Below are 14,020 nucleotides of genomic sequence, written 5' to 3'. Positions count from 1 at the left end.
GCATTTCTGCATCGGCAGGTGGATTCTTTACCACTGGACCAGGAGAGAAGTCCAAACCCACTGTCTTTTAATTAAAACCCCTCACCTTGTGTCAGTACCTACTGAAGCTTAGGTTCTTTTGTCTCATCACTGAAATTATTCAGCGTGAGGCAAAGTGATAGACAAAGAACGAGTTTATTAGCCTAGGACACTTATGACAGATACAAGCAGGCAGGCAAGGGAGCATCACCCCAAGAACAAACAGGGCTTCATTTTTATAATCAAAGCAAAAGCGGGGAGGGGAGAAGACCACCTTATCCCTCATTTTTAAGTAGATATCAAGGCTTACATCATTAGTCCTTCCTTTGACTCTATATGGACTAACTGGGACTATCATGGCTTTATTTAAATCATATGTATGTTAGCAAAAGGGTGGTAACATATACTAAAATATGGCAATTCATCTCAGGTTTTGTAATAGCGGCCCCCCCAGCCCAAACTGGAACCCAAAGTGCATTGGACCCTTCCCTCCTCTCTCCCTGGTGCTCTTAATGCAGGAACTGCTCTACCACACCTTTCTAGGCAGCCACGCCTAGCCCACTAGCCCACCAGAAGGGACCCTGTACCTGCCACTCATGCATGCATGCTAAGTCACCTCAGTCATGTCTGACTCTTTGTGGCGCTATAGCCCACCTGGCTCCTCTGTTCAAGGGATTCTCCAAGCAAGAATACTGGAGTGAGTTGCCATGCCCTCCTCCAAGGGATCTTCCAGACCCAGGGATGGAACCCATATCTCTCATGTCTCTTGCATTGGCAGGCAGGTTCTTTACCACCAGTGCCACCTGGGAAGCCATCTACTGTGAAAGTGGACAGGTGGAAGTTCTGCTCTGGGGACACCAGCTCCCAGTCATCTCACTGGTCACGATCTGACCACTGAAGTGAGCAGCGGGCTGAGCCCATGACACCTGTCACCTTAGACCACCATCCCATCAAATGCAGTCTCTGCCACTTGGGTATCTCACTCCACTGAGAGCTGGAGGACACTGTGAGGGCCACTGGTACTTCTTCAGACCTGGCTGCTTTCTGGTGTTGCACCTTTCTACTCAGGGTGGCATAGTGATGAGGCAGGCAGGAGCTATAGCAGCCCCACTCAGTCTCTGGTTGGTGCCTCAGTGGTTTCCCCCTCCCCCAAAATGAGCAACTGTCAATCAGGGACCAGTTAGTGGTCCTGCTCAGCCATTGTTCAATGTCAAAGTGGGCCCCTCCCCCAAACAAGTGACTGTTACTGAGCAGCTGTCAACCAGTGACCGTGGTGCTAGTGGTAAAGAACCTGCCTATCAATGCAGGAGACAGAAGAGACAAGGGTTCAGTCCCTGGGTTGGGAAGATCCCCTGGGGGAGGGCATGGCAAGCCGCTCCAGTATTCTTGCCTGGAGAATCCCATGGACAGAGGAGCCTGGCGGCCTACAGTCCATAGAGTTGCAAAGAGTGGGACAATGACTGAAGCAACTTAGCATGTGTCAAACCAGTGACCGTTAGTGGTCCTGCTCAGCCATTGGTCAGTGCCTAAGTGGGCTCCTCCCCCTCCCCCTCTTGTGTATAAAAGGAGCCTGAATTTGAACTGTGGTAAGACAGTTTTTTGAGACCCTAGGCTGCCATCTTCTCAGTCTGCCAGCTTTCCGATTAAAATCATTATTCCTTGTTCCAACAACTCATCTCCCGATTTACTGACCTGTCAGTGCAGCCAGGAGAATGAGCTTGGGCTCGGTTAAGTTTTAGTATAATGTCCTCTTTCATTTAGTTTCTTTCCCCCTTCACCTATGTTCCTGTCTTGGCTACAAAATGCTACTCTTCAAGGACCGTTAACTCCCTGACTTCATGTAACAAGATTCGGATACCATATCTACTGTCTTGTGTTTTAATTATCAGAACTTGTGGCCCGAATGTGCCTGATGCTTGGATGCTTGGTCTTCCTTCAAGATAGTATAGATTGTTCCTAGGTTACTGGATTCTTTTCTTGAGTAGTCATTAGCCTACAACAGTTTCCCAAACTCCCATAAAATTCCTTTTCCATTCTTAATCCCCTAGAGTGATTCCTAAACTAACTAACTATCCTACTATATCCCAATCACTGTCAATGCAGAATGAGGCAGAGGACCCCTGGGAGTTTGGGCATAGCTGCAGGCCCACTTAGCCTCCAACCCTTCAGCCTTTGTCAAAACCTTCACAGACTTTCTGTCCAAATGGTCAGTGTTCTCACCTGTCACCCTCACTTCCTGCCATATGTGCCTTTTCAGGGTCCACAGCACGCACCCCCACCCCTCCGTGTGCTCCTGACCCAGTATTCAGGGGAGTGAACAAGACTACCTTGCCCTCCCAAAACTGAGATCTCTCTGCTCTCTGAGGACACTCAGTATAAAATATAAAATCAGACATGTATTCTGACTAACCCACCTTCCCTCCAAGAAGTAGCAAACTGTTCCTTTTTTCTCACTAATTCTCTCTAGGCAGAAATAGGAGTAGCCTTTATGTATGCATTTAGAGCTGGTATACAGCCTTTAGCGGAGAAGGCAATGGCACCCCACTCCAGTACACTTGCCTTGAAAATCCCATGGATGGAGGAGCCTGGTAGGCTGCAGTCCATGGGGTCGCTGAGTCAGACACGACTGAGCGACTTCACTTTCACTTTTCACTTTCATGCATTGGAGAAGGAAATGGCAACCCACTCCAGTGTTCTTGCCTGGAGAATCCCAGGGACGGGGGATCCTGGTGGGCTGCCGTCTATGGGGTCGCACAGAGTCAGACACAACTGCAGCGACTTAGCAGCAGCAGCAGCAACAGCATACAGCCTTTGATCTGAGGTATAACTGGTATTGAATGAAATACACAGGCCTTCAGGGTAGAGCCCCCTGGATATGTTCTGCTGTGTGTACCGCTTTGTCACCCCTACCCGATCCAGTGACAGGACAGTCAGTCCCCAGTAAGTTCTCTAGCATCCCTTCCAAGTCAATAAACTCTGCACTTAACAAATGTTTTAATTAAATATTACACCCACCGGTATTTATAACACAGATGCAGGATTATCTTAGTGGATACTCATCCCCTACCATCCATCGTCAACAAAGACATCATCAGGAGTATTGGGGTCTCCTCCCAACCACCCCCATCCACTGCCCACACCCAGAGGTTGTGACCCAGGTCTGGATTCCTAATGAGTAGTGTTTAGTTTTAGTGTACATATTCCTGACTAATGAGTTCAGAGACAGACCATAGTAATGAGGACTACATAAATATGTACCATGTATATATAGACTTGATTTTTATCAAGGAGAAGTTTGGAGTTTAGCCTTGTGCCATGCCTGTAGACCTGTGAGGGGCCACACACTCACGTGGCCCCATTGATGTGTATTGAGAGAACTAAGTTGCCTGTGTGAAATTTGAATCTTATTCTAAGGGTTTTGAAGCACCTTATAAAAAGCACAATTGAATAGGGATTTAAAAAAAAAAAAGGAGAAAGTGAGATAAAGAGCAGATAGGCAAATTGCAAATCAGATGTCAGAACTCTCTTTTTTTTTCTTTTGAACTTTTTATTTTATATTGTGGTAAAACCAGTTAACAATGTTGTGATAATTTCAGATGAATAGTGAAGGGACTCAGCTATCCATATACATGTGTCCATTCTCCCCCAAACTCCTCTCCCATCCAGGCTGCCACATAACATTGAGCAGAGTTCCATGTGCTATACAATAGGTCCTTATTGGCTGTCCATTTTAAACATAGCAGTTGCGTACATGACCATGCCAAACTACTCTCCCTTCCCCCTGGCAATCATAAGTTCATTTTCTAAGTCTCTTCCTATTTTGTAAGTAAGTTCATTTCTTTCATTTCTTTTTAGATTCAATATATAAGGGATGTCATACGATATTTCTCCTTCTCTGTCTAACTTACTTCACTCAGTATGACGCTCTTTAGATCCATCCATGTTGCTGCAAATGGCATTATTGCATTGTTTTTAATGGCTGAGTAATATTCCATTGTATGTATGTAACACAGCTTTTTTTATCCATTCCTCTGTTAACAGATATTAGGTTGCTTCCTTGTCTTCTGTATTGTAAACAGTACCACAATAAACACTGGGGTGCATTTTTCCATTCAGATCATGTTTTTCTCCAGATATATGCCCAGGAGTGGGATTGCAGGATCATATGGTAGTTCTATTTCTAGTTTTTTAAGGAACCTCCGTACTGTTCTCCATAGTGGCTGTACCAATTTATATTCCTACCGACAGTGTAGGAGGGTTCCCTTTCTCCACCCATCTTCAGAGTTTATTGTTTGTGGATTTTTTTTTTTTTTATGACAGCCATTCTGGCTGGTGTGAGGTGATATCTTATTGTAGTTTTGATTTTCATTTCACTAATAGTTTGATAGAAAACCCTTTGTTTTTGGATCTGATCACAGACCTGACGGAGGTGGGTGCGTCCTGGGGCAGAGGAAACATGCCGGTGCTTCAGGGAGACACGGGACTTTCTAAGGAATTTATATAATGAGATAGAAGCATTTAGGGACCTACCGGGGCTCAGGGGTTGTTCTAGACACTGTGGATGCAGCAGTGAAGAAAACAGAGACTTCCTTCGTGGAGGGAAGAGAAAATAAAAGGCATTTAGTTGATGGTTTCTGAGGAACAAAATAAAGCAAGTGCAGGGCTGCATAGGTTTGCTTTCTACTGGGAGAGTCCAGGTGGTCTGTCGAGGGGTGTGGGGCAGAGGACAAAGTGAAAAGTGAAGGAGGTGTCTGGCGAAAGAGCGAACCAGAAGTCCTGGTTGACTAGTGATGACAAGGGAGGTCAGTGTTCCTCACAGCTCCCAGGAGGAGGGGCCATGCCTGAAGGGCCGCAGGGGAGATAGAAGGAGCCTGAAGGGCCTCAGGGGAGATAAAAGGAGCAAGGGGAGAAAGTGGCCCCGAGCCTGCCTTGTAGGGCAGAGCAGGTAGGTTTGAGGAGGTTCAGAATTGGCTAGTGTGAATGCTCTTGGTGGACTCTGGGCTGTAGGGTGGTCTAGATGTCCTGTACTTGGCCCTGTGGTGATTTGGAGCTGGAAATGTTGGCTTGGAGGGAGAGTTTGATAAAGGAGGTGGGCGGTGGGTGAAGGGAGGAGCTCCGTGTTGGTTGATTGGCAGATGAAAGATGTGCTTGTGGGGAGTCACCACCTCTCTCTTAGTAACCCTGGAAGGGGCAGTCTCTCCAGGATGAGCAAGGTCCCCCCAAATGCCAAAACATCCTAAAGTACAGAAAGTAAAAAATAGGATTGATGCTGGAGGCTAGGGCAGGACTAGGGTAGGATGAGGTTGACAGACTGTGAGGGCCAGTCATGTGGGGTCTTCTGGCCAAGCATAAGCTTTGATTCTGGGTGGGCTGGTCAACCTGGAAGGTAGCCTGTGGCTTTGGCCACGTTCAGATGCACAGGTCCCAGTAATCTTTGCCGATTGATGAAACTGCCTTCTTGGCTGTCAGTGACTTTCAGACTCAACCCGCGTCTCTTCACTGGAAGCCTCCGAGTCCTACTAACAAGCTAAAACCATCTGTTTTTAGTCTTTCTCTCCCAGTAAACCATCAGTTTTATGGGGGAGGAACTCGTCTTACTTTCTTGTTCCTTGTGCTTAGGACAGAGTTCCAGGTTCCTTTTGGTAAATCAGCATAAGCTACTTAATTTAAGCCAGCCTTGCCTTCAAAAGGGAGAATCCGCAAAGGACCTGGGGCCGTGGGGTCTGCATACAGATTTCTGCTGGTCTGATCTGTGGTTCCCAGTGAGGCTGCACTTGAGGACCACCAAGAAAGCTAATGGAGATGCTGGTGCCTGGAGTGAGGACCTGCTTGCTGGTGGTGCTCACAGAGCAAGCCTGGACTGGCAGCAGCACCATGGAAATGCAGAACCTGAGGTCCCCCAGATGTGCTGAGTCACCATCAGTATGTTGGCAAGATCTTCAGAGATCTATATGCCCTAGAAGTTGGGGACGTGGCCTCCTTGAATGACCTTCCTTCTTTCTACCACAGTGTTAGCTGGTGTTGATGTCAGACCAGGAAATTGCCATTCAGGGCAGCCTGTGTGCTGTGCTGCTTGTTTCAAGCAGATCGGCTGGAAGTTTGGTCAGGTTTCTTGGAGAAAATCTGGAAGCTGACCCAGAACACCATGTCCCACCCCATGTGCAGATAAATCCCAAGGTCTTCCATCTCCCTCTCCCGAGGACTTAGCCCAGGCAAGGGGTAAGATGCCAAGCCCTAGGCCCACACTGGGCTTCAGTGGCAGGGAGGGTCACAGGTTACTGCCACTTAATGAACTAATCAATATTTTGCTGCAGACCAAGATTGCCATGCATGCAGGGCATTCAGCCCTTCGGGGTCCTCACAGGGGCCTGTCATAACTGCTTCTACAAGCTCGTCTCTGATTCCGAAGCTGAGGATTCTTGCCTTTGAGTGAGGATCTGCAGGCAGAAGAATAATGTGCCAGTGCAAGTGCAGGAAGGAACAACTTAGACTTCTGCTCATTTTTGCATCTCTATTTTGTCTGTAATACACACCATATAAGAGTGTTACATGTCGGGCCTGTGCATACTTTTCAACATTTGAAAGCATCTTTACAGGGCCCTTCTGTTGGAAGATATTCCACATGAGGGTCTCAGCTTGGATTGGGCAAAGCAAAGTGTGTGACCGTCACTGCTCCCCACTTGTCCCTCAACTCTGTTCACCACCCCCATTCACTTCGTGCTCACATTCTTTCCAAGAGAGAGGAATGGCAGATTTAGCAGTTGTAAGGTGGTTGGGTTGAGCTATGCTTGACATACTTCAGAAATGGAAAGGAAATTGGAGGAAACCTTTGGGGAGCGTATAGAAAACCTGAGAAACAAAATGAGTGTCTCTTTTTCTGTTTAGCGGCGTAGAAGGAGTAAAAGGAAGAAAAGGAATTCGAAGAATGCTTCCACATCTGCAGAGCTGGATTCCTTGTCCCCATCCTCATTGGAGCCCTGTAGTCTGAGTTCGCTTGCAAACTCTGGGCTCCAGGACACAGCTTCATGCCAAAGCCCAGCTCAGCAGGGTAGTCCCACTCACCAGCCAGGCCTGCCCCCAAGTGTGGACAAAATACCACTGGAGGCTATGGGGCACCCTCTGCAAGGGGGGGCTGCAGGAGAGGCAGAAGCAGCCATAGGCACCGAGTCTCTAAGCAGCCTGGCACCTCAGGACCAGACTCTGGGAGGAGCCCTCCCAGAAGGAAATGACCACCAGTCCCCAAGCCCCTCCACAGGTGAAGATCTCCCCACTTCTGCCAGTGAAGGCTCTCCTAGGGAGAAGGATACTGCCCAGGAGCTCTTGTTGCCTGAGCCAAAGGCGGACACCTCCAAGCCCAGGAAAGAGCTGCAGACCACTGAGCAGCTGGCCAGGGCTCCTGCCTCTGGGGTGAGTTAGTTTTGGGGTAAGTTAGGGGAGTGATGACCAGGGTAGGCCTGCCATGTCTCAACACCTTGCTGTGCAGTGCGGTTCTGACAACACTTCACTGTCTGGGAAGGGAGTCCACTTGGACTTGCTTCTTGGGAGGGGGGCTGTGGGAGGGGCTATGCCTCTACCCTGAGCTTCTGACCCCTGTTCCTGGGCTGGTGGCAGAGGCTGACCCTCATGCCACTGAGTCCAAGTTTCCCTGTGCATTTTGTCATTTTGGCCCTAATGTTTTGGTGCTTTATTTCTTCCAGGCAAGTGCTGCTGCAGCTGAGCCAGCTGGTTCAGTGGAAAGAGCTAAAAAAGATGTTAAAGATAAGACTGAGGAAATGAAGGAGCCACCCACAAGCGTCCCTGCTTCCCGAAACCACCGTCAGGTAAAGCGTCTTGTGCCTGCCTGGTCGCCTTTCCAGGATGCCCTCCCCATCCTTGCTGTCCATCCCATGGGCTGCTCCTTTTAGTCCCGTTCCTTCCGCAGCTTAATCATTTGGTGAATATGTGTTAGGTGCTGGGAGTATAGCCATGAATGAGACTAGTTCCTGCCTTTGGGAGCTCACATTCTAGTGGGGAGAAAGACATGCAAAGCCAGACTGTGTGAACTTCCCTGGAGAGAAGTAGGGCAAGGGACTGAGGTGGGTGCCAGTCAGGGCCTCTCCAAGGAGAACTCAAAGAGTGACAGGGAAGCCATGTGCCTATCTCGGGACATGCAAAGGCCCTAAGGGAGAGTGTGGTGGGCTTGTTTAGGGGGCAGCAGGAAATCTGCTTCTCCCGAGAGCAGGTGAAGGGAAGAGAGGCCAGGGTTGGGGCTGGGGTTAACGATGTTGGGACAGGAGTCCTTGGAGCCTGTGGTGGGTAGACCAGATGCCGTTTGAAGGTTCTGAGCAAGGAAGGGATGTGACCAGTCTGGCGACTGTGACAAGCGTCCTATGTTGGGGGCAAGCATGGAGCCTGGTATAAAAGTTGGGGTTTGGGTGCCTGTTCTAGGAAATTGCAACCAAGGACCAGATGGCTGATCCTGGAGGGAAAACAAATGAAAATGAGAAAGCCAAGCCAAAGAACCTGAAGAGTCCAGAGGGGAATAACGGAAATAATGCAGCCCCTGTGAAAAATGAGAAGGAGCAAAGGAACCAGAGCACACAGCGAGCTAAGGAGAGGTGGGTGCAACGGGCTCAGGAAGGCACAGGCCTGGCCCCCACCCAGCACTGGGGCTGGAAAGGGCTACACCACCCCAGAGGAGATTCCCAGGCTGCCTTTTTGTTGACTCGCAGTGCAAAGAGCAATGCTCAGGAGGTAGGCAGGGGAGGGGCATCTGTCCCAATTCTTTGACTGGTTGAAATGCGCCATCACATGGTCTCTGGGGACCTGGAGCAGCATTGACCTTACAGAAGTCGAGAGAGAGGCAGTCATGCCCCAGAGTACTCAGTCACCCCTCCCACCCCCCCTCTTTGGAGCTGGGCAGAGATCACCCCACCCTGTGCCCACTGTCCTCCTCCACCATAGAGGGAGAGCCAAGGGGACCCACATGGTAGGCAGTCTATCTGAAATGTGGGCTCTCTTGCACTTTGCTAGGGTGTGTGTTAGTGCACACCCAGAAACAAGATTGTGTGTGCACATGTATGCCTGCATGTGTGTGTGGAGAGGGAGTAGAGAGACCAGATCTAATCAGTGTTTTCTTCTGTGACTTTCCCCCAGCCCGCTGAGCTCCACAGAAGGAATCATGGTGTACTTCCATGCTATCATTTCTAAACATTTTGGATTCAACCCCGATCAACACAAAGTATATGTTAGGGGTGGAAAAGAACTCGGGAAGCCTGCATGGAATCATGATGTTTGCGAAATGCACTACAGCAAGTAAGTATATCCCAGTTGGCCCATAAGGAAATGTACAGAATGTCCAGTCTTTGAAATATATTGAAATCATAATTCTGATCAAGTTGATTAATTCTCATAACTTTTGAAAGATGAATATTTCAAAAAACTCTTCCCTATAATGAAGTTCTTTGTCATCCTTCATTTGGGTCTTCTTTCTGTCTCCGTGTGGAAGTGAGCCTTGATCTAGAAGCATCCCTTCTTTCAGCATAGATTTATAGCATTAGGTCTGTACTCCATGTTGTGTTTGAGAAGAATGAATATTTCTGGGAGAGTATTTTCACATAACCAGCTGCTGTCCTGTTCATTCACAGAGACTTACATGAGAACGGGTCCCTCATTGAAGGCAGCACCACCATTTCCAAGCAGCACGTGGATAAACCCATTCCTTACAAGTACGTTATCTGCCGAGGCAAGGACTCTGTGGAGTATGAGTTCATCTACAAAGAACAGCCAAAGAAAGGCGAGCACGTGAACCGCTGTCTGCGAGTGAAATCTTCCCTTCTGGACTCTGGAGGTAAGCCGAAGACTCTTGATCGATCAGCCTCTGAAGCTGGACGATCCTCTCTGGAACAAAGGCTTTCCTTGTCCTCTGTGGGTGTTCTTTGCTTGGCATTGGCCCTGTCATACCTCCCGGCTTTATGTTTTCTAAGCCTGAGCTTGGCAGCATGCTTCTGATCAGTTTAACTTAAGCACTCACAAGAGTAAACAAGGTAGCAGATGTTTTCTAAGGGAAAGGAGAGAGGGTGGATCTGCTGAGAAGTGAGGAGACTGGGGCTTGGAGAGGCAGCAGTGGTTCTTTACCATCTGAGCTACTATTAGATAAAGCCTACTTAATATTAAAGTTCTTGTTTATAAAGATTGATCTGTCAGCTTTTGAGAGATGGACCAGTCTGTCACTAAGACCAGGTGCTTTATTTTGTTTGTTTTTTGGGGGTGCATAAAACAGTTTTATTATATTCATTACTTCTGTAGGTTAGCAGTTTGGATGGAGCACAGCAGGGCTGGCTGATTTCTGCTCTCTGATGTCTGGAGTCTCAGCTAGGCAGGATTGAAAGCTGGGAGTGACTTGATGAAATCATCTGGAGGGGTCTTTGCCATTGAAGCTGCCCATGGCAGGGATCTCTGTCGGGTGTCTGACAGCAGTAGAGGTCAATGGGGGCAGATGCTTGATTATTTTGAACTGGCCCAAAGAGAGAAGAAACTAGAGTCGTGTTGTCTTCTTAAATGTGCCCAAGTGTTGACTTCATTGCCTGCCTTTGCAAGACTCTCCTCTATGTGGGCTGATTGCAGAGTCCCATGATCCTTTCTGACTTTGCCCTGCACTTGCTGGATGATCCAAACTGGCTGTTTCCATGCTTGAGATGACCCCTCATCAGACAAGAGCTGGTGCTAAACTAGCCTTTGCAGAAGACATGGTAATGATTTGGGATGGCAGGTCTCCTTTGCTCTTATTTAAGAAGCACTGCCTTAGTGACTTCAGATTTTATCTGGCTGGTTCCTGGTACTTAAGCTGTCAAACCAGATAGAGATGCACTTTTTAATATGAGCCAGTCATTTTAAAGTCCATTAAAAAGATTTTCTTTTCTTCTTTCTTTCTTTTATCGAAGTATAGTTAGTTGTTGTTTTAGCTTCAGGTGTACAGCAAAATTATTCAGTTATTTATTTTTTTCAGATTTTTTCCTTTATTAGCTTATTACAAGATATTGAATATATTTCCCTGTGCTATTACATTAAATCCTTGTTGCTTACCTGTTTTATATATAGGTATGTACCTCTTAACCCTATACTCCTAATTTATCCTTCCCCCACCTACTTTCCCGATTGGTAACCATGTTGGTTTACTTTGTATGTAAATCTGTTTCTGTTTTGTAAATAAATTAATTTGTATTATTTTTTGATTCCACATATAAGTGATATCATATAATATTTGTTTTTCTCTGTCTGACTTAATATGATAATGTCTAGGTCCATCCAGTTTCTGCATATGGCAATATTTCATTCTCTTTTAATGACTGAGCAATATTCCAGTGTGTATATGTCTGTATGTGTGTATATCATGTCTTCTCTATCCATTCATCTGTTGATGGACACCTAGGTTGTGTTCATGCTGGGTTATTGTAAATAACATTGGGGTGCATGTATCTTTTTAAAATAGAGTTTTCCTGTTTTGTGGATATATGTCTAGGAGTAGGATTGCTGGATTATCTGGTGGCCCTATTTTTAGTCTTTTGAGGAACCTCCATACTGTTTTCCATAGTGGCTGCACCAGTTTACATTCCCATCAACAGTGCAGGAGGATTCCCTTTTCTTTACTCCCTCTCCAGCATTTATCTGTTGACTTTTTGATAATGACCACTCTGACCTGTGTGAGGTGATACTTCATTGAAGTTTTGATTTGCATTCCTCTAATAATTAGTGATGTTGAGCATCTTTTCATATGCCTGTTGACCCTCTGTATGTCTTATTTGAATATGTGTCTATTAAGTCTTCTGCCCATTTTTGGATTGGGTTGTTTATTTTTTGATTGAGTTGTAGGAACTGTTCATTAAACAGATTTTTAAGTTGGAGAGTTAAATCAGAATTGCCAAACAACTTTATTTTTTAGATGCTTTCTTAATCATGATATTGTACTAAATAGAGTTTTTCTTTTTTTTTACTCTGGGTCTTCAATGCTGCATAGACTTTGTCTAGTCGTGGCAAGCGGGGGCTTCTTTCTAGTTGCTGTGCTTGGGCTTCTCATTGCAGGGACTTCTCTTGTTGCAGAAGATGGGCTTTAGGGTTCATGGGCTTTAGTAGTTGAGGTGCATGGGCTTAGTTGCTCCCTGGCATGTGGAGTCTCCCATGACAGTGATTGAACATGTGTCCTCTGTGTAGGTACATGAATTCTTTACCACTGGACCACCAGGGAAGTCCGAGTTTTTCAGTAATTACATTTTGCAGCTTTTAAAAAGAAATCAGCGTTAGAACTTTTCCTTCCTTGTTGCAAAAGTCCACGGGCACTTTGGTTACTTCTTGGTGTGGGCTGTCCTATTTAGATGTTCTGTTGGTAGACTGACCTTAGAGCTCCCTGGAAGATGGTACCTGGGTTGGTTGGGTTAAATCAGGCATTTTAAGCAGGAAGGAGGTGAGTCATAATAAACAATGGAAGGGCTGATTGGAAGGCCAAGGAGGGCCTTCATTGGCTTCTGAGGGTCTGGAGGTCACTTCTTGGACCCAGGTGAGGAGGTGCCCCAGCCCCTGACATCATCCATGATTTGTGAGGAGTGTCCAGAAGGCAGTGGAATTTTGTTCATTGAGGAAAGTTTTGTAATTTGCTCCATTTGGTGTGATGGTGGTTTATCTATGTTAAATACATTTAGTTTTCATTAATCCCAATAAACAGAGAGATGTCTTCCCTCCCCTCTTCCTCCTTCTAAGCCTCTTGTGAGCACTCTCATTGGTAGAAGCCACTGTTGCAAGGCGGGCAGAATGGAGATTCTGGGGTCCGCCTCGTGATGCAGGGAGACCAGAGGGCAGATGTGTGTGCTGGTGGCAGAAACAGCCGTCACTAGCACTCTGTCTGTTCCAGTGTCTTTTGCGTTGTGCTGTGTTTTGCCTGAAACTGATTCTGCTGTGTCTGTTCCTCACCCACCCTCTCAGCCTCTTTGCTTTTGTTCCCAACTCCTCAGTTTTCTCTCAGATCCAGCTGTTACAGCCACATCCCTGTTTTGCTGAACTTTAGTTGGTTTGGGTTTTTTGGCGGGGGCAGGTTGGGGGTGGGGGGCTTTACTGTGCAACTTGGGGGAGTCTTCGTTCCCAGACCAAGGATTGAACCTATGCCCTCTACAGTGGAAGTATGGAGTCCTAACCAGTGCATCACCAGGGAATTCCCAGTCTGATCATCTTTAATGGATGAATTTAGCCCACTGGCATGAACTGTGACTATCGACGGAAGACATGATAGTCTCACTTTTGACAAATTACCTTATCTTTCTGTCTACCTTGTTTTCCTTGTGCTTTTTTGTGCTTTTTCTAGCTTTTGGATGTTTTCTCTTTTCTCTATGAAGTTGGAACTTAAATATTTTATTTCTAATCTTCTAGTAGATTCTTTGAGACCAAGACTGTTAATGTCCATCCCTGCCCCACTGTTCTGGGGTCGAGGGTGTCCCATGCCAGGACCCTGACTGGCGCTCCCCCGACCTCCATGGCACTAGCCGTCCCAGGCCAGCAGCTTTCACTCACTTTTTCTCTGGAAGAATGTTTGGATCAGGGAAAGCTTCCACAGGAGCTGACGTTTGAGGTCAGATCCAAATAGTGATTCCGAGTTATCGTTGGGCAGGGCTGGGATGGGGCAGGGATGTGTGAGCAGGACCTTCCAGCAAAGACAATAGGCTGGGCAACAAGAAGCAGGAGGCTTGTTCAGAGGCTTGACTTTCTGATTTTCATGGCTATTTTTATACACTTGTGTTGCCTCTGGTGTCTTACTGACCTCTTTGCCTTCTAATTAGTTGACAATTGATTTTCCTGGGTTTTCTAGGTCTGCACTCACATCATTTCAGATGGTTATAAGAGCAAGCATGAGTTCAACCCTTGCCCCATGTTGAGTGCTGTTTTGTCTGCTGTGTGACCTGTACCATCCTTCATGAGGTGGTTATCACTGTTCCCAGGACAGAGGAAATGAGCCCTTGCACCAAGTAACATACCAAAA

The 14,020-nt window shown here is 46.9% G+C and overlaps 1 protein-coding gene across 3 annotated transcripts in view; it reads left to right on the top strand.

Annotated features, from left to right (window-relative positions):
- Positions 1–14,020, top strand: part of LOC113877699 (E3 ubiquitin-protein ligase RNF213-like) — a 122,222-nt gene that overhangs the window by 20,902 nt on the left and 87,300 nt on the right. For all 3 annotated transcript variants that reach the window (XM_027518079.1, XM_027518077.1, XM_027518078.1), the window contains 5 exons: positions 6,904–7,425; positions 7,716–7,838; positions 8,446–8,615; positions 9,154–9,312; positions 9,645–9,847. In XM_027518079.1, the coding sequence (XP_027373880.1) occupies positions 6,904–7,425; positions 7,716–7,838; positions 8,446–8,615; positions 9,154–9,312; positions 9,645–9,847 (1,177 nt within the window). The remainder of the gene's footprint in view (positions 1–6,903; positions 7,426–7,715; positions 7,839–8,445; positions 8,616–9,153; positions 9,313–9,644; positions 9,848–14,020) is intronic.

The sequence above is a fragment of the Bos indicus x Bos taurus genome, chromosome 19, assembly GCF_003369695.1.
Source record: "Bos indicus x Bos taurus breed Angus x Brahman F1 hybrid chromosome 19, Bos_hybrid_MaternalHap_v2.0, whole genome shotgun sequence".
In the NCBI taxonomy this organism is placed as follows: Eukaryota; Metazoa; Chordata; class Mammalia; order Artiodactyla; family Bovidae; genus Bos; species Bos indicus x Bos taurus.
The sequence above is the reverse complement of the archived record's forward strand: the minus strand, read 5'-3'. Positions and strand labels throughout refer to the sequence as shown.